This window comes from Trichosurus vulpecula, chromosome 2, assembly GCF_011100635.1.
Source record: "Trichosurus vulpecula isolate mTriVul1 chromosome 2, mTriVul1.pri, whole genome shotgun sequence".
NCBI classification, from domain to species: Eukaryota; Metazoa; Chordata; class Mammalia; order Diprotodontia; family Phalangeridae; genus Trichosurus; species Trichosurus vulpecula.
This window is the reverse complement of record NC_050574.1, coordinates 99162053-99189383: the sequence shown is the minus strand read 5'-3', so window position 1 is coordinate 99189383 and position 27331 is coordinate 99162053. Positions and strand designations below refer to the sequence as shown.

General features: G+C 37.6%; 1 protein-coding gene across 2 annotated transcripts in view; it reads right to left on the bottom strand.

The window, feature by feature from the left end:
- The window catches only part of CAB39L (calcium binding protein 39 like), a 152351-nt gene that overhangs the window by 13884 nt on the left and 111136 nt on the right, over positions 1-27331 (bottom strand). For both annotated transcript variants that reach the window (XM_036747237.1, XM_036747236.1), the window contains 4 exons: positions 25983-26151; positions 21270-21329; positions 15685-15750; positions 1038-1181 (listed from right to left, as the gene is read on the bottom strand). In XM_036747237.1, coding sequence (XP_036603132.1) covers positions 1038-1181; positions 15685-15750; positions 21270-21329; positions 25983-26151 — 439 coding nt within the window. The remainder of the gene's footprint in view (positions 1-1037; positions 1182-15684; positions 15751-21269; positions 21330-25982; positions 26152-27331) is intronic.

Here is a 27331-nt window from a genome sequence, read left to right as displayed (position 1 = left end):
ATACAAGTTAAAGCTTATAAAATCATAGAAACCACGTTTTGCCTTAACCACGAAAACATAAAACAGAAGCTAAAAGAGGACAATCTGAAAGATGAAAGAAAAAAAATGAAAAATTCTCAAGTATTTCTTCAATAAATCTACAGGCAGGCAGCTAAAAGTATTATAGCACAACAAAGAAAAACTACTTGGGTATATTCATGACACTACAATATAACAAAAGGAGACAACCTAAGCCACAATTGTCAACATCAGGCAATGAAGCACTTCGCTTATTACTTATTATTGTTGTTGATGGATGAAAACAAGTTTTTGTGTCACAGACTCAAGACTTCAAATATTTGAAAGGTTTTCTGGACAATAAGGAGAAAGCAGTTTAAAGGCCTGCTAGTAAAAATCTTTTTTTGGCTAACAAGAACACAGTCATGTTTTTCATAAATTATAATGCCACCCGCTCAAGTTAGAAAGACTTGGACAAGGGAGGAGTCAGGGAAAAGCTGCCGTCACAGAAAAATAACTTCTCAAAAACAATGTTTCTAAATAATTTTTTTAAAAGGCCAATTCTCAAATGTAGACCATGGGCATTCAAGTGTGTGTGTGTATATGTGTGTGTGTGCGTGTGTGTATGTTTAAACCTCAAATGTGACCTAGCAGAAAGCAAAGGATGATATGTCAGGAGCTCAGAATTTCCTTCCTAGCTCCATTGACAAATGATTTTGTAATTTTGGGGGAAAATAATTGAATTTAATTTTAAAATGTAAGTAAGTTAGATACCAGACACTATTATAAATGACCCAACTTATTTTCTTGACTAGAAAAGCAGAAACCAATCTGTTGAAGATGTTATGAAGATAAGCTAATTAGTACACATAAAGCATTTAGAAAATATTATGCATTTATTAAATATTAAATCACAGAATGAATGAAATCACAGAAACAGAAAAGACCCCAAGAAGATCTGGTTCAGTTTCAAGACTTCATTTAACCATTCAACAAGACTTTCCAAAACATCTCCCACCCGTCCCCCAAATGTACTTTACCTTAAAAACGTGAAATGCCTCAAACTGAATATTTGGACTTTTATCTCGGAGAAGATTCATCATTAACTTCAGATTCTCTGGCTTGCTGATGTACTTTGTCATAATAGCAAAGTTGTGTCGGTCTAGAATCAGTTCACCTAGCAGCTGCATTAAAAAAACAAACAAAAATAAAAATGTGTCAGAGGTACTTAATCTTTTTTCCTGAAAAAAAAAAACCTCACTTTAAAATTGAATGTAACTTTAGTATTCTTGGAGATGAAGAGCTAATAGTAATACCCTGACTCAGATAAAGCATAGAGTTAGGCTGTGGAGAGTAACTTTGTATGTAATTTCGATGCATTGACTAGTTCTTGTTGTAATCTTCCTGCAGCTTGCCAAGAACCATGATGGTATCCGGTAATAAATTAATGGCTTTATCCTTTATCTTAATTATTTTATTTCCTTACTGCCTTCCCAAATACATTTATCTAGTCTGGCCTTTCAGACTGGGTAAAGATAACAAGAAGCGTGCCTCATCAACTAGAACATTCTCCATCAAAATTTTCTATGGAATTAATTTATATTAAATGAATCCTACTTCCTTAATGATTTTCATTATAAAATCAGAGATGTATGGAGCTGCCAAAAAAAACTGGCCCTGGATATAATAAAATCATACCTAATATACCTAATAATTCTGCAAGTCTTTCAAAATTATATACTTAAAGGAAAACAAAACCTTTCTGATGAAAAATTAATAATATCACAAAGAATCTATACCCTTAACAACGAGCAATTAGATTCACCCACTATATTCCAAACCTTATCTTTCACTTGTAAGGCCCAGAGTCCCCTCTGTTTAGAGTTTCCTAAATTAAATGTTATCAGAATGTCCTTGGTTTCTCTAAGGCACGGCATAAAATATTCTCTCTAGTTGTCTAGGCCTTCCTTTATTTCTGCAAATAATGTAAATTCACAAAATGTATTTAATAAAGATCTGATGTGTAGCTTTGTAAGAATATATGATACACTTCTTTGCTGACTCATTTCTACTAGATTTCCTATCGATTCTCTTGGCAAAACATCTATATTTTAATTTCTGTTTATAATCTCAGGTCATCCTTCAAATTTCTATTTAATGTCTTCTGGTTGCTAACATTGCTAAACTATATCATTCAAATAAAAGTGGTTAATGGTGAACCATCCTTGTTTTGTTTCTTTTTTAAAGGCAACATTTCTAGTGTTTCTCTATTGTATTCAATGTTGGTTCTAAATCTCAAGTAGACCTTCAGCCCCACCCTCCATATTAAGGAAAAATCCTTCTGTTCATAGTTTTTATTTTTAATCAATTTTGAAATTTATCAATGACTTTTATGCTTCCTTTAATAGCACCAGATATTTTTCTTACTGCTTTATTGATCATTCATTTAATTCATTAATTATTAGCCTTTTTTCTTCCACTAAAATAGTGGAAACACAAATTAATTTTCCCCAATTTAAATTATTTTATTTTGCATTTATTTTCTTAGTTCTCTTTTATAATTTTCAATAACTTGTTTATCTCCTTTTCAAAATTAGATTTCGATGGTTTATCAAGTTTAGTATAATCAAATCTTAAAGTTGAACTATTTTTCATTTTCAATTTTAAAAATTTCTGCTCTTATTTTGATAATTTCTTTTTTCCTCTATACTATTACTTTATTCCTTTTATAATATCTTGAGGTACAAATTTATTTCACTTCATCCTCTTCTTTGCTGTAAATGTATTAACTTAGTGGTATTAAATGACCTCTGAGAAACGCTCTGGCTGTGTCCTTAGTATTTTGACATGGGTTTATCTTGTCATGTTTTGAACAGTGTGTTATTTTTTTGATTTTCACTCTCACTCAACTGTTTTTAAAAAAGAGATTAATTTTTAGTATCTTGCCGATAGGTGCCTTTTAATTATGCTTCTATTTCATCATAGTTCTACAATATATGTAAAATTTCCACCATTTCATCTTCCTAATGGCTAGTTTTTCCTGATATATCATAGATATTTCTGAATAATTCACATGCACTTAAGAAAATGGATATTCCCTGTTTTTTCCATTTAATCTTCTCCAGTTATCTAATTCCAAATTGTTCAGGCTTGTGATTTCTTAAGTGGGTTCTGTTTGCTTGATTTATCATAGTCTGATAATGAAGTGTCACATTCATTGTCAATTATCTTCTGCTCCTTACTGCTTCCAATAACGATTTTATTTCTTCCCTGCTGCTCATCAGTATTATATATTCTTTTTCAATCTTCTCCAGTAGTCTCCAGTATTTGGGGGGGGGAGGATGTATGATGGATACAAAAGAGTTTGTGTCTTCTTTCCATTTTTTTTCTGAATATCTATTAGGCATCCTAGTTGGTTTTTTTTAATTCTCAGAATTTCTGCGGTATGTTGTCAGCATACATTTCTTCTGCATCTCTCACATCTACGTGGCCCCCTCCATTCACAATATGTAATATTGCAACAGCATGTTAACTGGTTTCTCCCTGCCTCCAGTCTCACCCCTCTCAGGTCCACCCTTCATGTCACAGCCAAAATACACTTCTTTGAACACAGGTTTAAACACGTCCCTCCTGCTGGAAAACCTTCAAAGGATAAAATGCAAATTCTGTAGTTTGTTTGAAGTCCTTCCACAATTTGGCTATGATTTTTATTTCATTCTACTTTCATGCTGTTAACATTGCTGTCACTCCTTCTAAGTCTCCTTTCTGGATCACTTTCCATATCTTCTGTCCCCTAACTGCAGATATTCTCCCAAGGTTCTTCCCTAGGCCTTCTTTTCTTCTCTCTTTCTATCCTTTCTGGGCCATCTGTTCTGTGCTCTTAGGGACAGTTGTGATCCCTATGTAGATAATGCCCACATCAATAGACCAGCCTCAGCCTCTCTCCTGAGTTGCAACCCTGAATTACCAACCATTCAATGGACATGTCTACCTGAATGTCTCAAAGGCATCCTGAACTTAACAAGCCCCAAAGAGAGATTATCCTTCTCCGCAACTTCACCCCTCTTCCTAACTTCCCAACTTTTGTCCAGGTACCACTAACTTTCCAGTTACCCAGGTTCATAACTGAGGAGTCACCCATGGATCTTCCCTTTTCCTCAAACCAGAACATCCAATCACTTTGCATGTGTTGTTGATTGTACTTCCTTAATTTCTCTAGCATCCATCCTGTTCTTTCTGCTGACATAGCCACCACATTGGTTTGAGCCATTATACTCTCACTGGGACTACTGCAAGATCCTAATTGTGTTTTTCTTCCTGCATCCAATCTCTCCCCTCTCCACTCCACTCTCCACACAGCTACTGAACTCTAATTTCTAAAACACTGCTGCATTCCAATGGCCCCTCCTGACTCCACAAGAAAATACAAACTCATTTAGCTATCAATATCTTTCACATTCTTTTTCAGCCCATTTTCCTTTTTCTTTTCTTGAGAATGGATCTCCCTATCCCTTCTGGGCTGGAAGTGCAGTATCCATTCATGGTTCCGATCTTTCTGCTGATTGGCACAGCTCTGACCTGAACCAGTTCACCCCTTTTGAGGCAGCAGCCTGGTGGCCCCTTGCTTCCAGAGGCCCACCATGTTGGTGCTGGACTTAGTTTGGACACCCAATCAATTCCAGCCCTATTGCAGCTTGGAATTCCTGAGCTCACACGAACCACCAGCCTCAGCCTCCTCAGCTGGGATTACAGGCCTGCCTCTCTTTCCATATTTGTTACACATTACTCCCATTCATATATCTTGTGTTCTAGTCAAATCAGCCTACTTGCTGTCCCTTTTACCTGACATTTAATCTATGGACTCAGTGCTCTGCACTGTACTCCCTCATTATCTATGCCTCTTAGAATCCCCAGCTTCCTTCAGAGCCCTACTCAAGACAATTTCCCACGTGGTACCTTTCTTAATCTGTTCAAATACTAGTATTCCTACCTCAAAATTACTTTGTATATATGCACATATGTTATTTCTCCTATGTGGCAGCAGCAACATCTACTTCACATAGACTAGGCTAGTTTTTCCCTAAAAAGGAAATGAAATGAAACCATGTTTGAGACTTAATTGTTACAGAGAAATAAGGCTCCCTGAGAGAGTCAACATACACTCCAATTGGTTTGCTAAAACAAAATATCACTTTAAAGGCTGTTTTCCAACAAGGTGTCTCTTATTCACATATGAAAATCATTCAATAATCCTTGAAAGCCATAACAATAGAAATAATCCTGTTCAGTGATTCGCTGACCACAAACAGCAGGTGAGGCATAAAAGACAAAGATGTATGCTCACCAAGGTATTCTTCACTGTGATGGAGGTCCAAATTGAAATCAATTTCTCTATATTTGATGAGGTCTTCCAGATGCTCCTGCTTATGGATGGTACTGCGCTGGTTGCATTAAGCTTTGTAATAATTTAGAGTCTCCTGGAAGATACCTACAACCACTCAAAGGTTTGGCCTGACTATCCACACAAGAAAGACTAAGTGGATAAAGAACGTCTATTGTCCAGATAATAACATGCATTTGGATGAATAATCTGTAGAATTTATCAGTAGGCAAATTTGGGACAGTTAATATAGAATAACAATGAGATGAACCTAGAGTTGAATAAGAGCAAGATAGCAAATCTGATTGCCTTCAGGAAATTGTAATGTTCCTTTAAGGATCCCAGGTTTCCTAAGGAAACAAAGGCTAATCGTTTTCATATAAAAATTCTGCTGATGTTGCTGTATGATAGCAAGTCATGGAATACAAGTCTCCAAAGAACTGGGAAATGAATATCACATAGAGGACAATGGAGAGGTGCATGGTTGGTATGAACAAGCTGCACAACCAATCAATCTGGAATTTCAAGAAAGAACAGTAGCAGAAATCTACTGGGAAGTGAAAATGGACTGATTTGGGTTCAGAGAGAGAGAGGTTACAAATAAGTAGCTAGAATATTCCATCGGTACACTCATGATGTCCCTGACATTGGGGTAGGTCTCCAGCATGTTGGGTGTACCCCTTATATTGAACAGAAGGGAGGAAAAGATAGAATGGGCAGGAATGAAAAGCCTGAAATCTGTATTGTTGGCACAGTCTCCTAAATAGAAGAAATCACAGATCCATTTGAGTAGTCCACAGGTGATATCTCAGAATTGAAATGATTGGCCTTCTAAGTGATTTGAAGCAATCTTTGATGTGGTTCTGCAGATATACAAATAACACACACACACACACACACACACACACACACACACACACACATACTTTGACCGTTTCTCCAGTGGGCTCTTGGTGTCTTATGTTTGTGTTAGTTCTGTATGTATCTTGGGTATCAATACGTCTTATTATCCCTCAGAACCTTGAAAGCAAGAACTGTGCTGTTTTTCACTTCTGTATCTTTAGCACCTTGGATCTTGCCTTGCATGTAAAAGCTCCACTTGCATGTTTGTTAATTTAAAGCCTTCATCTTTAATCCTTGTGTGATTTTTAAATTATAACGATTTTTCTTCAGTTTATTTTTTCAGGTTTTGTTTTGGGGATTTTTAAATAAACCATTTACTTGATAGGCTTTGTGCCTTCTTTTCATTTCTGCTGTTACTCCAGGCACTATGCCAGGTGCTGGAGAACAAAGGAACAAGGAAGCTCCTGGCCAAAAGAAGCTTACTTTCTACAGGGGGATACAATGTGTTCGCAGGTAAGTAAACACAGGCTGTGTACAATATAACTACAAAGTGTTGTGAGGAAACAAGTGTGGCAGGATTTGTATTAACAACTAAGTCAATCATGAAAAAACTCCCCGAAGAGATGGCACTTGCTCTGGGCCTTGAAGGGAGGTAGAGGTTCCAGGGGAAGAAAGTCAAAAACGGAGAACCCTCCAAACATGGAGGACAGCGTGTGTGAAGGTACATAGGCAGGAATGGAAAGTTATGCACAGACATCCCTAAGCAGGCTGTTTTGGCTGTGTGAGTACAGAGTACATGAGAGGGAATAATGTGCAATCAATCAGCCTAGAAAGACAGCCTGGAACCAGATTGTGAAGGACTTTAAATGCCAAACAGAGGAGTTTGTATTTTATTTTAGGGACAATGGGGAAGTCCCTGAAGCTTCTATAGAGGGGAGTGAAATAGTCAGACCTGGGCTTTAAAAGGAATATCAGTATTTCAGCTATTTGGAAAATGGATTGGAAGGAGAGGCAGCACACAGGAAGTCTTTTGGAGGCTACTGAAAAAGTCCAGGTGAAGGATGATGAGGGTCTGAATGAAGGTGATGGCTGGGTGAGTGGCGAGAAGAGGACAGGTTCAAGAGATGTGTTACAGAAAGGACAAGATATAGCAGCCGATGGTATCTGGGGGGTGAGAGAGAGTGAGGAGCTGAGGATGACACAGAAGTTGCAAACCCGGGTGACTATAAAAAGGGTGGGGCCCTGAGGAAAAAAAAACAGGGAAGTTGGGAGAAGGGATGGGTTTGGATAAAAATAGAATGATTTCAGTTCCGGATATGCTGAATTTGAGATTCCTGTGCTCACTCTGCTCTCTCCAAACTTATTTTTGTCCATTAACTAGTAACAGCTGCCAGTATGAAGGTCGGTTAATGCATAAAAATGTTCATTACACCTTGCAAAATGCTAGTCATTATTAGACACTAGTTGTTTGCCAGTGTAGCCATAGCAGATACAATAGAGGAGCTACGTATTACGGCTGGTAAGAAGAGGAAAGAATAAGACCATCCCCAAGAACCCCGAATTTTATTAGGAAGGTTGCTTTGAGATGATGTAGAAACAGCCCTAGAGTTGGAGTGGGAAGATCTGGACTTTCATCTAGATTCTGCAGCTGCTACCTATGTGAGCATAAGCAAATTGCTTCACCTAGCTTGAACCACTGTTTCCTCGTTTGTAGGACTGGGATGTGAGCAGAGTGTTTTGCAAATCATAGAAAAGCGACATGTTAAAACAGATATGAAGTCTAATCTGTGCAGCTATTCTCTGTATCCATACTGATTGTAACTGGTCCCTTGAAATTTTTATCCATTTCTTTTCATAAATTCTCTACAGAAGAAGGATCCACTCAATCTATTAAGGACCTTTTTTGGGTTCATTTAATATCAGAAGGCTACCAATATGGCTCTCAGCCTAGTCATCTTTTTTCTTAGTTTTTACATGACTAACCCATGTCCTTTCTGTTTATGGATGACTTTGATGTTATTGTTCATATCATGTTTTCAGCTTGAAGAGTTTGCTATATAAATATCAAGAATGATATAACTGAATTATTATTATAATGAATGTAAAGGGCTTTACGAATCTCAAAGCACTATATAAATGTAAGCTATTATTATTATTTGTATAGCAAATCTATGATTAATTTCTGAATTTATTACTACTAGAATGGACTTAATTCAATTTTGGTTAAGCCAGGCTGCCTAAACATCCATGCTTGCCTAAATTGACCTCTGTTAGTCCGATTATATGATTTTTTTGAACAATTGCATTATTATTTGGCAGAGGGTCATTCAATTTTAATTTATACCTGTAATAATAGACCATATATTTTACTGTTATACAAAATAAGAAAGATACTATAGTGCATACTATGTCTAAAGAAGTAATTAGAAAATTTTTCACCTACTGCTTTAAATAAAAGCACATAATAAAATTGCTTGCAAAAACTTTTTGGATTATAAGATAGAACAAAAGTAGGGGAAAACTAAACTTGTTTTGAGTTGATATTGTTATTAGAAATTAAAAGCCAAGCCTAAGGAGAGAGAAAAATAATAAATATACCCTAGACTCTCCCATGAAGATACTAAAATGGAATATGGATATTTTGATTATATTCTAATGATACCAAAAATCTAAGTACCAGGAGAGGTTTAATAACATTTAAAGTATGGCTAAGAAAAATTAAAATCTGGCAGCCAGCTAATCTGAAATAAGAAAGCTACCCCACTCTTAAGGTAATATGTAATTTATAAGCAATTGTGGACATTTGCATAGCTTTAACAGTCTAATCTCTCTTATTTCCTAAAACTTTGTAGGATATCATGGAAACCAAATATAAAATTAGTCATCTTATCAAAACAGAGATTACTATGAGTCTTCATTTTAAAAAGGAAAGTTCCCAAGAAGACTTTTTTACTCAATTCACTAAATTACACTCAATTTACTTTATTCACTAAATGAATAGGTTCTATTGTTATAAACGCATACATTTATTTTTCTTTTAATTATTTAAATATAGTGGCACTAGAAATCTTTGCTGGAAAGAAAATAGTTTTTAATGGCTTAGAATAGGATCTAGCATGAATAAGAGTTATTTTTAAAAAAAAAACCTTTTAGGTTAAAAAATTCTGAATTCTTACATTTCCTTTCCTGTTACATAGGTCTGGTCAATAGTTAACAATGAAAGGATTTTCCCAATATCACTTCTGCCTGGTGATTGGGTAGACTTATCTCACTGGACTAAGGGGATTGGGCTAAAATTGGAACTGGGGAAAATTTCAAACTTCATGGCCTTACAAATTCCTCTTGATGTCTTAATCCTAATCAGTCCCTAGTTTACAATACGACGGCTTAGATACCCTGAATGAAGCAAATATATTAAGCAAGGAGTAAGGACATCAAGGTATACAAAAGTAAAGGTAATTCTGGAGTTATGGACATTTGTGAAAGCCTTAGGAGAAAGATTTAAAAAGGAAAAATCCTAATATAATCAAAGGTTTACCATGAATTTATCACTGGGAATATTAAGAGGTAAGGAGTCAAAGCAGGGTTTTCAAGAGATTGAATAAGGATAATGAAGAAGGAATCAAGGAGTCATCGCACACGCGTGCACACACACACACACACACACTGCCCATCCCATACTCTCTCTCCACCTAATTCTCAAATTGTAAGGGAGCTATGTGCTTAGTTCTGCCCCATATATGAAGTGTCAGGATGGGAGCTGTGAGGGCCACAAATAGAGACTATGATGGCTTTGAAAAAAAATAACTCTAGGAGTGGTCAGCATGCTAATGAAAATCACTGCTAGAGGTTACCACCATCTGAGTTAAGACATCAAGGAGAGTTCGTAAGACTGTGAAGTTTTAAACTTTCCCCAGTTTCAATTTAGCCCAGTCACGTTAGTCTGCTAAGATAAGTCCACCTATTCCCCTGTCTCCTCATCTACCAGGAGAATGTTAATTACTGGCCTGACCTATATGTAAGCCTTGTCCCAAAGCCCACTGGCATGAGACTCTCTTCTCATTGGTGGAGATGCATGATTTGCCTTGTGTGAGGGGCTGAGCCAAGCTGGGGAAAATGGAAAAGCTCTAGCCTCCTTCAGCACCCTTTGGACTCTTGGAGCACCATTCTCCCTTCAGGACTCATCAAGCTTCAAGTCTTCAAGGGCTGAATTGCTTCCAAAGATCCTGGCTTCCAGCTCAAGAAAGAAGATGGAAAAGGCCAGTCCTAATTTGGGGTGCTGAAGGAAAAGACTCTGGAAAGATGTGATGGAGACTGAAGTGGGGTTGACCTCTTCCATCTTCTCTCTCGAAGCTGGAAGCCAGGAGAACCTAAGGTGACTCCATACTTGAGAAGTCCCAATGAAGACTTGAAGCTTGATGTGGGCTTTGGGATGGGAGTTACACAGAGAGCACATCCTTTGGCAGTGGCAAGGGTATTGTAACAATCTGCGGTAGGTGGAAAGAGCACTGAACTTTGAGTCAGGGGTGATCTGGGTTGGAATCCTTGCTCCTATGTTTAATTATAGGAACCATGGGCAAGTCATTTAACAACCCAAAGTCTCAATTTCTTCATCTGTAAAATAGGGATAATAATATTTATACTACTTGCCTCACAGGGCTGTTGGTAAGAATGTGTCCTGTAAGCCTTAAAGTGCTAAGTGAAAGTGCTATAGATGTACATTAGCATCATAATTACTCATTGAGCCCTTAATGAGTCATCTCTTTTGACTGGATATTCAACAAGTTTGGAGAATAATGTTTCCTGTGGTAAATAGCTATTATCTTCATGGCCACTTTAATTCTCCATTTTGGGGACAGTGGTAGAGAATAGTGACAGTACGTAGAACGCCTGAGAGTTTACTCCCTAGGACAAGAGCCACGTAGCTCAGTCACCTGTTCTCAACCACAGTGACTATGCCAATGGGTCAAATTTTCCCACGTTCTCTCCCAAATTCTCTCTGCAGAATGACTTTGTTTCTCTTTGTAGTTCTATCTTTCACATCCTTTATGACACAGGGAACTAATTATAGCCTTTTATTGTGCTCAGCACATGATGGGGGAGTTCAATAAATGTTGCTGAATGACTGACTGAGAAATTCTAACCTCATAACCTTGTCTCATGGTCTCTTTCTGGGTGCTCTGCAATTCAATCCAACTGACTGTTCACTGAGTGTCTGTTACGTATAGGGCACTGGCGAGGCAAAGAGGGAAGAGTCTGGCTTTATCTAGAACACTGAAAAAAAGCTTTTTGGGGGAGAGTTACCAGGCATTTTTACAAATCTGTTTACAAGGCAGAGCTAATTTCCTAGGAAAGTTACTCAGAATTCAAAGAATGCATAGAACTTTAGAGCTGAAATCTTTGAGGTCAGGTTATCTACAGAAAGGATCATAGGCTTAGGTCTCAAAGAAACCTCAGAGGCCATCTAGTACAGCTTCCTCATTTTACATGTGAGGGAACAGAGGTCCAAGGAGGTTAGGTGACTTCCCCAAGGCCATATAGATAATAATAAGCATAAGAGGTGGGATTTGAACCCAGGACCTTTGACTCCACAACAAGTGATTGAAGTCTAACTCCCTTCATTTTACAGATGAGGAGGTCTTTAACACTTAAGAACCAATCATGTTTCAGAACCAACCTTCTTTCCCTCCTTCCCTCCTTCCTTCCTTCCTTCTTCCCTCCCTCCCTCCATGCCTCCCTTCCTTCCCTCCTCCCTTCCTTCCCTCCTTCCTTCCTTCCTCCCTCCCTCCCTTCTGTTCTCCCTCCCTTCTTTCCTCCCTCCCTTCCTTCCTTCTTTCTTTCCTCCCTCCCTTCCTTCCTTCCTTCCTCCCTCCCTCCCTTCTTTCCTTCCTTCCTTCCTCTCTCCCTCCCTTCTTTCCTTCCTTTCTTCCTTCCTTCCTTCCCTCCTTCCTTCCTTCCTTCCTTCTTTCCTTCCCTTCCTCCCTCCCTTCCTTCCTTCCTCCCTTCCTTCCCTGTCTCCCTCCCTTCCTCTCTCTCTTTCCTGGGTCTCCCTATCTTGCTCAGTACATCAGCCACTCATAGGCCCTATTCCACTAGAAAGTTTGACCTGCTACCCACTTCCAAACACTTGTAGCCATACTTCACCACAGAATTTCCAAGCTCAAGCAGCCCACCAGCTTCAGCCTCCCCAGGAGCAGGGATTGCAGGTGTGGACTACCACCCACAGCCTCATTATTCAATCGTTAAAGATATAATCCTAATTCTTGATCTGGAACTATGATTATACCAAGGTGGGGAATTCTGGGTATAGAAACTCCCTCTCTCCACTGATGTAATTTGTCTGTAACTTAAGTGTCTTTGTAGCCTGCAAACCTGAGAAGATACGTGACTTGCCCATGATTACAAAGTTAGAGTGTATCTGAGGCAGGTCTTTGTCCAGAACTTCCTGACTCCAAGGCCTGAGGTCTCTTTAAGATGTCCAGCATACAACTTCTTGTAATCCTAATAAATGATGTCAGAATGGAGGTAGTGTTGAAAGCCATTTGCTTAACTACACTGTTCAGGGAATGTAATGTTCTGGTTACTGGAATTATTTGGCTAACTGAAAAGTTTATACTTACAAAACCAAGCACAATGAAAAATGATCTTTAGAAGCAATGTCCTATAAATCTCTCATTTGCTAACGTGGACTTTTCAAGTTATAAAATGAGACCCACATACCCTTTTTTACTCCATATACCTTTCCCAAGTAGCATTTTATTTTTTCCTTCAGTTGAAAATAAGGTGAGAATTATACAGATTTCTAAATTTATAAACTTAAGACAGGATTTTTAGTACTTAATAAATCAAATTTTATCAGACTTCACCCTTTCCAAAATGTCCTCTTCCCACAGGTCTGATCTACTAATAGTAAAAATATGATTTTGAGATCAACAAAGGAGTGGATAATTGAAATAAAATATTGAATAAATAATAAAATATTGAAATAAAAAAGGGCATATTGAAAATTATTTCCTTTTGTCAGTTCTGTTCCAAGACATCTTGAAGGAATATGGCAGCATTACAGAAAAATTTCATTAATTCTCACCTCAAAATTAAAGTAATTTTAATGATAAACATAATCTTTATTGTCAAATATTTAAAATGAATCTGTGGCCTCATCAATTTGAATGTGTCCTACAGTGATAATGATCCCAATCTATCCATGCCTACCCACCTTGTGTGGCTCTTGTCCATGGCCCCCCTCCCCAAGTATAACTCAAAGGATTTACCCAATGTGCTGTTACGCTCTTTTCTTGAGTTTTTCTGTCCTTTTGAGGATGCCAATGGGTGAGGCACTAGGTAATCCTCTCTTCATATAACTAAACCATCTTCTTTTTCATTCATATATTTATCTGATGTTATTCTCTACTCTAGGACCTTTTCACAAATCCTGACTTGTTCTGAGAGGCTCATACTCACTATGCGCCCTCTGAATAATACTGATTTAAAACTTTTCAGAGACAGCTGGTTCCTTCACTTACAGCCAGACAGCAACACTGGTAGAATATTAGTACTGTAAATATGGGCTTTTGTTTCTGGGAGGTTTGTGGTTACTGAAGGAACTTTTTAATTTCCAAAATGCAATCATGGCCTCTCTTTTTCCTATTTAGCTGTAGGCCAACTTTGCTTTTCAATGTATGATACACATACATACGTTCACACATGCACTCACGTATATACGCACACACTGAGCAGTTTTACAAGCCTTCCTTTTAGATGAATGTTATAATCTGGACAAAAGGCATCCTTCACTCACTTAGTTTTTCCTTTGCTTGGCCAAACTTTCTGAGTGGTCATGAATCTCATCCAGGTGGCTCTGTAGTGTTCCAGCATTGAACGTAACCAGCATGATATCATGTGCCAACAGGAGCGGTTGGAGGACTTCACCGTCTATAGGAAATGTCTTCAGTTCTGCACTGGCTTTCCTCCATGAGAAGCGAACACCTTTGGTGAGAATGTGTCTCCCTGTCCTATGTCTCACTTAACATTAATGATGGGAGGGTTACCCAACAAGGTTGTCTCTGCTAATATGTCTTTTAAAGAATCTTACGTAATTTTGATGTATATATGTAAGACAACATTTTAGAAGACAGACTTTAAGGTGGCACTTTGCTTTAGAAAGTCAAACACTTTATAATCAGCAAAAAATTAGAAAACTATCTCAGTAGGACATTGCATTCTCTGCATCATTCACTCAGTTGCATGCTATTAAAGATGTCTGCTGTGGAATATTACTTACAAAAGTCTATTGTTTCTCACTAATGTCTCCAATGTTTGTGTAGATGCTTCTCATTTAAGTCTATATAGATGAGACAGCAAGCATATAGGTCAATAGTCGTTCATGCTTGCTCAGGATGCTTCTTTGGGGCATCAGTCAAGTCCGAAATTTCTCCCCACACTTTCCAATCTTTCTCTCCTCCAGATAGCTCATAAAGTGACTCCTCAGTGCTCTTATAATTGTGTCACCTCCAGCATCCATCTCCTCTAGGTAAATTTCATCTAATTTGTCTGCTTTCCTCATCTGTGTTCTCCTTAGTGCCTTTTGTGGCTTTTCGCTATGTCCACTGGGCATGTGAGGTCAGACTGCAAGGGAAGGCAGGTTAAGAATGCTGACTGGCAAGGACCTAGCTTCACATTCTGCCTGATGCTTGCTACTTGTGGCAACCTCTCTGTCTAAATCTCTAAGATGAGGGGGCAGGACTTGATGGCCCCTAGAGTCCCTTTCAGCTCTAGCTAGATGACCCTCTAAGTGTGGTGGCTCCATTTTCCTTGATGGTGAAGAAGATTTGTTAGACCTTTTCTAGACCTTTTCTATCTCTCTCTTGTTCTCCTTCAGTCCTTGTGGGATGATTTTGCTCATCTGAGTCTCTCACCAACTTTCCTTAAACTTATGTTACTCTCCACTGCTTCTCTGTCTTATGGAGCAAAATACTGTTCATAATATTCCACCATCATTCTCTCTAAGATTTTACAAATCAGATTGCATTTTAAACCAAATTTGGTTAGTTTAAAACTGGCTGCCAGCTTTCTTCATTTGGCAACTGTCAGGTTTTTAATGACTAAGTGATGACACGAAGGACCTTTTCAAGTATTTGCCCATTATCCCACAGCCATTTGCTGGAAAAAATTGGGGGTATGAATCTGAATTAGAGATTTGATAGCTGATAAGACTTTGACAACTAATAAGGTAAGACCTGATAAGTATTTTATGCAAATTCAGGAGATATGCTACCTTAACAACTAAAAACATAGTATATCTGACTTTTATGGTACTTGCATTTAATCAGATCAACACTTAACACTTTTATGAAAGGAATAGACTTAACAAGATTATTTTCTTTGTTGAACTACATACCAAACACCAAAACATAGTAATGTAGAAAAAACTCAAAATACAGAGACATACTGAAAAATGTTTTTACCTTTAAAGATTGTCTCTTAGTCACATAATTCTCAGACAGAAGCAACTTTTCATAGTCTTCAAAAATCTATTGAAAAAGAAAATTAATGTTAGGGAGCAGAATGAGTGTGATTCTGATACTTAGTAGTTGTTTGACCACGATGGACAAGTCGCTTAACCATTTGGAGTCTATTCTTTCCTTGGTAGAATGAGGCTAATAGTATCTATCCCTCAGAATCTTTAAGAGGTTCAAATAAGACATATGTATTTAAAACATTTGAAACTCTCAAGGCACTACTCAGATGTGAATAATACACAGGCACATATGCTCTAATCACTAAAGTATAATAGGAGATTTACACATGGAATTTCACCCATTTTATTTTATACAAAAGGAAATTGAGGAATAGGGAGATTCAAGTCATTCAAAGTGATTCACTGACCTGACTTTTTCAGCCCTACAAACAGGCTAGAAAAATGGAACAAATGCTAGTCATCCTAAAAATTCATTTAAGAAAATATCCAGTAGATATAGTGTATTCATCTCTTATGCTGTTGCAAAGAAACTGGCAATAGGATATTTTGCATCATTCCTATATAAACTACAATTATTTAGTATTATTAAAAAGTATGAGTTGTGAGTCCATAGGTAAATTATGAAGTATACACCTAGTAATTTTAAAATATCTTTAACTAAAGACAAATATTGGGCATACTGTGCTGTTGGGATGGTCATTGCCAATACCATTGAGATGGTTTGTGGATAGCTGTGATTCCTGCCTATGGTTCCTTGCCATTCTGGAGACCAAATAACTTAAAACAGCATTCCAACAGGGCCAAGGCAGTGAAAGCAGATCTACTGCCATAGCAGCTTTGATAATTCTAAGGTAGTCCTGGTGGAAGTGGCTCTTACTGCTCTATTTTAAGTTTTGTGGCTTTCTGGAATATCTGAAGGTCTTACTGGGAACTAGGAGAATGATGACAAAGTTATTATATGCTAGCAATAACAGTGTTTTTTAAAGTCCCAGTGTCCAACACATTGTGAAGGACACAAGAGAAGCTAGCCTCTGTCCCTGAGCGATTGAATGAAAAACATTTATTAGGCATTTACTACATGCTAAGTACTGTGCTAAGCACTGGGGATACAGACAGAAAAATCTAGACAGCTCCTCCCCTCAAAGAGCTCACACTCTAAATGCAGACAACACCAAAAAGAAAGGTCAGCTACAGTATGGATGGAAAAGACCAGAAATCCTAAGGATGAGTTAAAGGGCAGACATAGGGATGTGTTGGAGCCAGCTTGAACTAAGCTGACTATTAAATTTTCAGCGTCATCATTTATGCCTTGAAAATCAGCATATGTTACAAAATCATGGCTTAATTTATTGTTTTGTTGATCGTCTAAATTTAAGGAAGTAATGAAGAAAATGTCAGTAATGTAAACTAAACTTAAAAGTGTGTCATGTGTATATTTTTTCCCCAAATAAATAACTGGTTGTTAAACTTTTACCAACACACCCCTGGGCAGATGGCAAGGCCATTTCAGTAGGTTAGACAACACAGTACCAGGGCCTCTCCAGTGTCCAGTGCATAGCATAGTGTCTGGCACATAATAAGTGCTTAATAAATGTTTGCTGATGATAGATGCAAGGCAGATGGCAAGGCCTGCAGATCCTCCATCTCACTGGAAGAGTTGAAGGCTCCCACCATATTTAGGCCATGTAAACAGTCCAGCAGCCTGGATGGGCTCTGAGCCATGCTGGCCCAGATAGGGAGGTAAAAGGGTAAGGGAAGGATGCAGGCACCCTCTTGGTGGTGATAGGTCTCCCAGATCATAATTCTGGGATGTTCTGGGGCTTGGGGAGATTAATATAGTTAGGAAGATAAGCTACATAAATGAAACCACTATATAAAGCAATATATAATCAAATGTAATATTTACTGGGTGCAACTGAATAATCTCCTTTAAGAATAAAAAGAAGTGAAAAGCAAGAGAGAGGGACAGAGGAGGGAAGGAAAAATATTTAATATAAATAATGTCTCTAAACTCTTTTTAATACCATTATATAGATAGAATTACCAGAATATTTATAAACACACATACATACATATACACAAATATAGTATATGTATATATGTATGTGTGTGTTTACAGATGAAGTTCTTTTACAAGGTTTATATGTTTACAAACATACACACATACATACACACACAGAGAGACAGAGAAACAGAGACATGGATAGAGAGAGAGTGCAAGTGCCAGCCAATTAGTAGCCAAAGTTTCTGGCCAATTGATATTGTCTTTTTCTTTTAACCTATCTGTATATTAAAGTATAATTTCATGCCGTCTTGGAGAGGGAGGAGGGGGAAGGGAGGGAAGAAAATCTGGAACTCAAAATTATGCAGGATCGAATGTTGTAAACTAAAAATAAAAAAAAAATTTTAAAAAGTATAATTCAATATGCTTATATGGCTTGTGTTTGCAAAAGTGACCCATATGGCAATCTCTAGGATAGAAGCTGTCCCTTCTATAAAATTATTAAGTAATAAATTTAAGGATATCAACTATTTCATATTTAAAGTGTCTTGTCTTTGACAACTGTATACTGCACCTAAACTTAAGGAACTTGTACGGAACATAGCCATCTAAGGTCTTACTCAGAGACGTTCTGATTAAAGTGCTTTATAAACCTTCAAGCATGAACAAACATGAATTATGATTATATTTTATTATTATAGCAGAGATAGGTATAATTAGCACTATGGATTTGGCTTATGTCTTACTCTTTATTTTCTTAAGATATAGTTACAGTATTAATTTGTCAGAAATAGTACTGTTAGACAGATAGGGCTGATAAAACTACCTACTTAACAGGAAGACCAATTAAATATGACAGATCTCTGTCACACTGTTTTGCAAAAGTCAGATCTCATAGCATTTTTGATAAAAATAATTTATTATAGAAACCCAAAACAGAAATTAATTTTAGTTTCAAATTCAAAGAATGATGAATTTAATAAATTAAAATCACAGCTAGATTTCTTCTGAAGACTGAAACACCTTAGAGATCTTATAGAGATCTTATACATGGCGCCTTTATTCTCTTCAAAGGTCTATAATGTGAAGGAAATGCTCTCTAGAAATAACAGCTATTTTATTTTCTACTCCGATCATAGCACCCCCAATTCATTTCACATTTTGGAAATTCTTCTATTCATTTTTAAATTTTCAGTTTATAGCACTATTAATTTTAAGTTCAGAGAGAAGAAAATATATAGTGGCTACAGTAGATGATCTCTGAAAGACAAGAAAACTCAGACCAAAGATTGGCAGATAATATTGGTACTAAATCATTAAAATTAAAAAGACACATCTTCCCTTTCTGTTAGCAATTGATCACCTACACAGTTAGACAGAGGCATGTGCCATTATTCCAGCCAATCTGACTTGTGTCTTTGCTTTGCTGTTTTCGCTGGACTGTGGGAGGAATTGAGTGTTGGTTACATAGTATGGTGCTTAGTAAATAAATGCCCGTTGAATATGTTTGTTTTGATAAAATAAATTGTCAACAAATATTTAAAATTTAAAAAATCTCTCACACACAGAATTGGGCTATATTAAGTAATCACTCTTGGAAAAATGCGATGTGATCATTGAACTATGACCAAAGTTAAGTTTTTATTTGTGAATACTTGTAATTCCTATAATTACCAAAGAACATGAATTTAAGCAAATAATGAAGACACCTAACAGTTATCCAATATATTATTAACATAATGATAGATTCTTACCAGGCATAGACAGTTCCCAAAAACATGCCTCTTATTTTTAAAAGAAAAATTTAAAAATTAGATAGTAGTTTTTTAAAAAGGCATGATATTTGTAATGCCCCTAGTTCAGAAATCAGATTTATGCAACTTTATCAGTTTGTAAGATTAAATTGCTGCCATTATACAAGAAGATCAATACCGCCTATAGATGAAGTTTTTTTTACAAGGTTTATATGTTTTTGAGCTTCCCTCCTCTTGCCTCTTTTTAAAACTTTCTAAGTAATTCTTCATTTTCCATCAACCATGCTTATTTTCAGCTCCCCAAAGCATCCTGGACCTTATCAGGATACCTCTCCTTTGGTGGTCCTCTCTCCTTCCCTTCCCTCCCCCATTAGCTTATAAGCTCCTTGAGGGCAGGGATTGTCTTTATTTTTCTTATGTATGTCCCCAGAGTTTAGCAAGTGCCTGGCACATAGTAGGTACTTAACAAATGTTTACTGAATTGAATTGTTGGAGCTTTGGTTTATATATAATCTGAGGAACTAGAAAAATCTTTCTGCAAGGGCCGATCATTTCAAAGATGGAAATTCAGAGTAGTTTTACTGACACTTTTAAATAACTGTCAGTCAAATAAAATGACTTTAAAAAGGATGGAGAATGGCTAGGTATGGTGGTCCATACCTGTAATCCCTGCTACTGAGAGGCGGAGGCTGGTGAATTGCTGAATTCAGAAATTCTAAGCTACAGGAGGACTAAAGCTGGCTGGGTGTCTGCACCAAGTCTTGCACTTTCTGGGAATGGGGTTCCACAAAGCTGACTACCAAGGGGTGAACAGGCTCAGTTAGGAAGGACAGAGGAGATTAAAACTTCTGCAATGATCAGCAGAAAGATCAGACCCATGAGTGACCAGGGTGCTTGCAACCTGGGTGAGATAGGGAGACCCAATTTTTAAAAAAATGGAGAACTCTTCCAAAAACTACAGGTATAGCTTAAGATCAAAAGAAGACCAGGAGTTTTGCGCAAAATAGACAACCTTGTCCTCCCCTGAAATTTTACTCTTAGGCCCCAAAGAACTGTGGAGGTGATCCTGGGTTCTCAAAGGCTTCAAGGGAAGCACAAACTCTGGCAAGTTTTCCCAAGTTGGAAAAGTTTTAAGTCTGGGTCCAGAAATAGATTGTATACCTATAGTCCAAGGACTAGTCAAGCCAGGTTCAGAGAGGTTCATCGTCAGATTGGCCACAGGGCAATGAATTTTTCAACCAAAAGAAACTTTCAAAAACAATTCACTAAGTTTCAGAAAGGTTGCCCTCTGCACTGGTGGAAGTAATACCCACACCAATCTACCAGTCTACATCCTTGAAGTACTGGAAAAACACTCACAGCCATTAAAGCAGAGACACGATCATGGAATCATAGACTTGCACCTCAGAGGACACTTAGTTCAAGCCCCTCCATCTTACATATAACAAAACCAGGGCCCAGAGAAGTTAAGTCTCCTAGATGTTAAACAGTAGAGCCAGAATTCGAACCAAAGTGCTCTGACTCCTAATCTACCATCTATCCCACTATGTCCCAAAGAGGCTGTGACTTCCCATATTCTTGGTTTCATCTAAAGCTTCTTCTGAATTTGCCTTTAAGACAATGAGATTTGAAAAGTTTGGGGTAGTAGTTGGATATTGGGCCAGAACCTAGTCACTATGGTGGCTAAAAAGTCAGGGACAAGTCTGTAATACTAGTTGCTAGGTCTCAGGAGTCTACTGAGAAAAGAAAACACATTTTTGCTACTAAAGTGCACATAAAACAAATTTTAAAGATTTAGAAGCAGTCTATACTTACAGTGTCATAATTTTGTTCTAAGAATTCTGCCACCAACACTTTGTGTCTTGTTAATAAGTCCTAGAAAAAGAATGGACAGGAAATAAAATTATTGCATTTGATACATTCTTCATTCTTAATCCTTTCCAGACCCAATCATCTCATTAATTAGCAACTTCAAAAACTGCTGAATATTTTAAGCTCTTTTATATTACCACCCAATTTCAAGGAGTAAACTATAATATTTAATGTAGTCTGCAGGTAATTAATTAAAAATTTCGAAGTTAGAAAGATCTAGGGGTTTAAAATTATATTAATATTATATTTATAAGACAAAATACTTCATTGGTAAAATCACAAACTTAAACACAAATCAAATGTAAACTAGGCAAAAATAACATATTTTTCCAAATCATATCATTGTTTTCTGTCTATAGGAGGTAATGTGGCACAGTAGTATAGATGGAGAACTGACTTCAAAACCAGAAGACCTGGGCTCAAGTTCAAATCTGATGCCTACTGCTGGGTATCCAGGCAAGTGAGCTAATCTTTTGGTGCTCTAGGCAACACTAAGGCTATAAACTGCAGAGAAAGTACCAAGATGAGCCATTCGAGGGGATTTCTTCAGCCAAGAGGTATCTGTACCGATAAAATCCTTGGTTTAGTCCTTATCCTTAACCTATGATTATAATACACGATTTCTTCAAACCCATTCAATTCAGTGAACGTTTGTAAGATATACAGATTGTATAAATCGCTATGCTACACCATAGGGGAGATATGAAATTTAGATAAGACATTCATGAAGCTTATAGTCTGTTAGAGATATACGCAAACCCAAGTGAAAAAATTAAATGGATGTAGGGGTAGGGGAGGGAGACATTCCTGACTGCAGAGGTGTTGGGGTGGTAGCACAGAGGAAGTAGTATTTGAGTTGGGCCTTAAACGATGGGCAGGAGCTCAAAAGGCTAATTCAGGTGAAGGACATTTCTGATATAGGGAACTTAAAAAAAGAAATAAGAGATGGAAAACTGTAAGGGGTGCTGAGGAGACAGAGAACAGTTCAGTTTAATGGAACTTGACTCAGTAATCAATAGATTCACAATTATTTGAGCAAATAAGTAATATTAAGTAAAAATAAGTAATATCAACAAATCAACAAAGAAGGAAGAAGTCTAGCAATGATATGAAGGAAGGATTGAGTAGTAGTGTGGAGATAGGAAAAACCATAAGAGGATATGGGTGATCTCACAGGATTTAGAGCTGTCAGGGCTTTTTGAGTCCGGGACTCTCAGGTGAGAACACACCAAGAAGACGCAGATTGCCCAAGGTCACAAACCTAATGAGGTGCAGAGGTGGACACCCAGGACCTCTAAACCTGCTATTTCTTTTCCACCACAGAGACTACTGCTGTATAGAAGGCAGAGGAGGAGGCACAGGAGTGCAGCTCAGTTGTAAGAAAGGCTGTACTTGATGGTGGTAGTAGGAAGAGAGAGAAGGGAATAGATGACAGAAATGATGATTTTTACAAGGCAATGTTAAAATGTCAGGCAGAGATAAATAAAAAGAAATAAGACTTTTGTACTATTTAAAAATGCTTTTCGCAAGGCAGGTTCTCTGATTTTTAATTATTTTTAGGAAAGATTAATTACACTTAAAATGAAAGCATCACTATAGCATAAAGATATGTGGAAATAAGAATATTTTAAAAATAAAATTATTGTGACCCTTTAAGGCTTTATGAGAGTTCTTAGTACAAATTGTTCTGTACGTGTGGTTCTATGTTACTATTGGAATAACTTACAGAATACCTTTGATGGAATGAAAGAGAATTTTTCCTGTTCTCTACCCATACCTCAGCTGTATTCTAATTTAAACTAAATCTTTTAATAATTCTATTCTGCCCTAATCCTCTCAATGAACTCAGTAGTTAAATACTCTGTCCTGCACACCTTGCAGAATTTAATTAAAAAGCATGCATCTTATAACCAGCAAAAATTCCAAAGCCTTCTTATTCTAAATATCCTCAGACCTTAATAAATGTCTAATTAAAAACTTTTCTTGGGGACATGGGAAAAGGTGAGCCAGTGTCAAAATCCACAAGTTTAATATTTTAAGCAAATAGAAAAACTGAATCATTTAGGTTATAGTATTCTGAACTTTCATTCCAAGTTGAAAATTATGACATATTGGCTCTTATTTAAATGATGCTTGTTATAGCACTGCTATGTATGTTGGACCTCCAAAGACCTACTGCTTTTCCCTGTGAGGTCCTGAGTAATGCTTTGGAGGGAAAGTTTTAAACGGGGACCTCCCAGTACCCAAAGAGGTTTCACTTTTGGCTTGAACTAGTTTTAATGATTAATTTGATTCAGTTGCTCATGGGTATTTCTGTCCTGATAACTGTGCAGTGATAGCTCCTGCTCTAGGTGACGTTTACAAGTTCCATGTTGCTTTTCTTCTTTGTGCCATCTTGATACACCTCGCTTTGGTTTACTTTTTCCAGCTTCCAGTGGAGGGTAAGCTATAAGAGGACCAACTGATTGTCCAAGAGAAATGCAGCAAATCAATACTGGCTATAGCACTTTAGTACACTGCATATAATATACCAGATAAAATTAAATCCAAGTCCACGTCAGTAAAATATAACAGCAGGATTTTTCTCATGATGCCAGACTACTGGGAATCTTTTTAGGTTCACATAACCAAGACAAGTTAGTAGCACGGAGTAATAGAAAGGGCTCTGGATTTGGAGATGGAAGATTGGATTTTGATCCAGGCTCTGTTCATTTTACAATCTGTACGAAGTTTATTTCATCTCTCTAGACCAAAATTTCTTGCCTGTAAAATCAAGAGCTTGGCCTCAATGATCTCTAAGATGTCCCTCTGAACTCTAAAATCCTATGATCTTAAATCTAGTACTGCAGAAAGTAACTGGAAATACCAAGGCTGGAATGCAAATCAAATCAAATAAGCTTCTTTTGTTACTCAATAATAAAGTTGAGCTGCATTAAAAATTCAATCTAGCTAAAAATAGGACAGCAAAGAATGCTAATGAAGAATATTTTAGTCCATGAAATATTTTAAAAACTTGCATGAAAGTTAAATCTTGTTTATTAAATATACCTTATTAACCATTTGCTTTTCTGCTTCTAGTTCTATGGTTCTAATTACTTATGAATTCTTCCTTATAATTAGCTTTTTGAGGGAAAAAATATCCATTTCCATGACAGCAATGTACCATCTGATAAGAAAAAACCCTACAGCATCTCTATTTAGGAGATTGCTTCTCTAGCTCTTTTGGCAACAGGACTTTTGCATTAAAGAAATGAAATCATCATCTATCATATTAAATTTCAGAGCCAAAATTTTATGCAATTGAGGCCCTACAGTGTTAATTTCTTTAAGATTGGTCCGTAGCCACTCCAACTATTTTTTTTTTAAATCAGCATGCTGACATCTAGTTACCTATCTATATCTGTGTGTGTGTGTGTGTGTGTGTGTGTGTGTGTGTGTGTGTGTGTGTGTTATCCCCCTCCCCTGCCATGTTTATGCATATGTTCCTGTCTCTCATCTTTCCTTCTTGGAATTCTCTTGCTTCCATCTCTCCTAACTGCCCCCTTCTGGTTTGCTCCCTTCTCCTCCACCCTGTCATCCCTTCCTTTTCCTCTTCAGCACACCACATCAGTCTTTCTTCTCTAACCTCCAACTCCCTCTTACCCCTAACAAACTCCCTTTTCTTCCCTTCTTTCCCACCCCCCTCCAAATCTGCCTGCTCCCCTGCCTTCCCAGCTCTGCCTCTTGCTAGAAAGTGACCTTGGACAAGTGACTTAACCTTCCCGACCTTGGTTTTCCTCACTTGTATAACAACACTTGTACTGCCTCCTCACAGAGAGGCATTGTAAGGATCGAATGAGATAATGCATGATTAGTATTCTTGTTATTCCTGCCTCTCTCTTCTATCCTGCGCTTTCTCACCCTACCTCCTAGAACTAGAGTGCCTTCACTTCCTCCAGTTCACCACCTTTTCCTCTCTCTGCTCAGTACACAGCTTTGCCTGCTCCCATTCACCCCTCCTCTGCCCTGCCCTTTACTCAGGACTCTTCTGCTTGTCTTTCTAAACCCCTTTTTGCTCTTCTTTTTTCCTCCTCTTAACATTTCTTTAACTATTCATGTGCACTTTCACTGCTTCTGGAGCCACAGAGCTTCTCTAATAAGTCTTTCCAAGATTTAAGGAACCTCTACAGAACAATGACAAGCAAGCCACTGCTAAACTCCCATGTTTACTCCTGGCAAAATTTTAAAATTGCAGTTCATAGTTTAGGGCACAAAGCAACTGAATGACTGGTTTTTGAAGTAGTTAAACCTTGGTCATTAGTATTACTCAGCTCTGTAGACATTGTTTGTTTACTACAAGCAGCGGGGGGAACTGGAAGCTACAGACAAGGGGGAATTCTAGGGCAGATAAAACAAGATGAAAGGAAAGGGTTTGGAGGACCAGTAAAATGTGCCACAGGCCAGCACTGGTCCATTGACGAAAGTCTGGAAAATACTATCTTATAACATACATTTGTGAAACGGTCAGCTAGGATCAGAGGTACAACCCATGCATAAAGAATAGGTTTTTTCCCATCTATCTACAAAGTTCTCTGGAAAAAAATGAAACAAGTTCCCAGCATTAGTTCATACTGCCAGAGGCAACCATGTCAGGCAAAGAGATGCCAAGTTATTTACCTTAAACGTAGCAAAGGCATCTGAGGCGATGTCAAACGTGGACAATTCCACATACTTGAAAAATTCTCTGAATTGACTGGAAAACAGGACGATTTTGGCAAGTGGCTCATATCGGATACATTCTCTCAGCATAATTCCACAACGTAAGGCAACCTGTGGTGCTTCATACCTAAAGTGTCAATCATAAATATACGGTTATCTTAAGATGCCACACATTACCAGCATGTTTGTGATATAAGAGAAAGAGCACTAGATTAGAAGAACTCTGTTCTGAGCCTAAATTCGCTATTACCCAGTTGTATAACCCCTTGGGTAGAACTCACTTGGCCAATCTGAGCCCCATGTAGAAATGAAAAGGTTGGATTAAATTATATTTGATCTGCCTTCAAGAGGCACTATGGAATAATGCATAGAGTGTTGGAATTGGAATCTGGAAGAATTTAGTTCAAATCCCGCCCCCAACACATAGTAGCTACGTGACCATCGGCAATCATAACCTCTTTGAGTTTTAGTTTCTTCATCTGTAAAAGCAAGTAAGACCTGCAGTACTTAAGTCACAGGGTTGCTGCAAAGCTCAACAACAGTCATGTATGTAAAGTACTCTACAAAACTTAAACCACTATCATGTTGTGACAATTATTCTCATCATTCAGGGCATGCTTCTTTAGGGTGAGGTCTGATCTGGATCTCTGGCCATTCTCCTGACATGCTACACCGCGTCCTCTAACTCCTGTTCGGAGGCTCCTCATGGGCAAGGGTTCACCATAATTAGCAGACGCCAGATCTACCAGTCAAATTCTTGCCATGCTAGCATGTTTGTAAGCCTCCATCATCTCTGCCCCCCATTCTGGAAGCAATGTTTTTATCTTCTTATGCTGCGGAATATAATCAAACCCATCTTATCACTGCTGGAAAGGAAGTATCAGTCATTGTCTGTGACTCCACTCAATAGCCCTCCGTGGCCATCACATATGTGTTGTCTTTTCCTATTAGAAGGTAAGCTCCTGGAAGGCAGGACTGTCCTGCCTTCTATACTTTTACCTATTTATCACATGTCATAGTAAACAACGAATGACTTTTTATTCATTTATCTGAAGATTTCAAAATATTCCACCCCAACTAGCATATACTATTCAATAGATGAACGCTAAAGACATAAGAAAGGTTTTTGTAACTGTTTCTCAAAAAAGGTGCATTATTCAAAAGTGAAAATGAAGAAGACAGCCGTGCAAGTTCACTGGCTAAAGGTTAATATTCACCCTGTCTATGTGAGTTCACATATATGGCAGATAAAATGATGGGGCTTTAGGGACTAACATGAAAGGAGAAATTAAGAAGTAAGTCTGTCT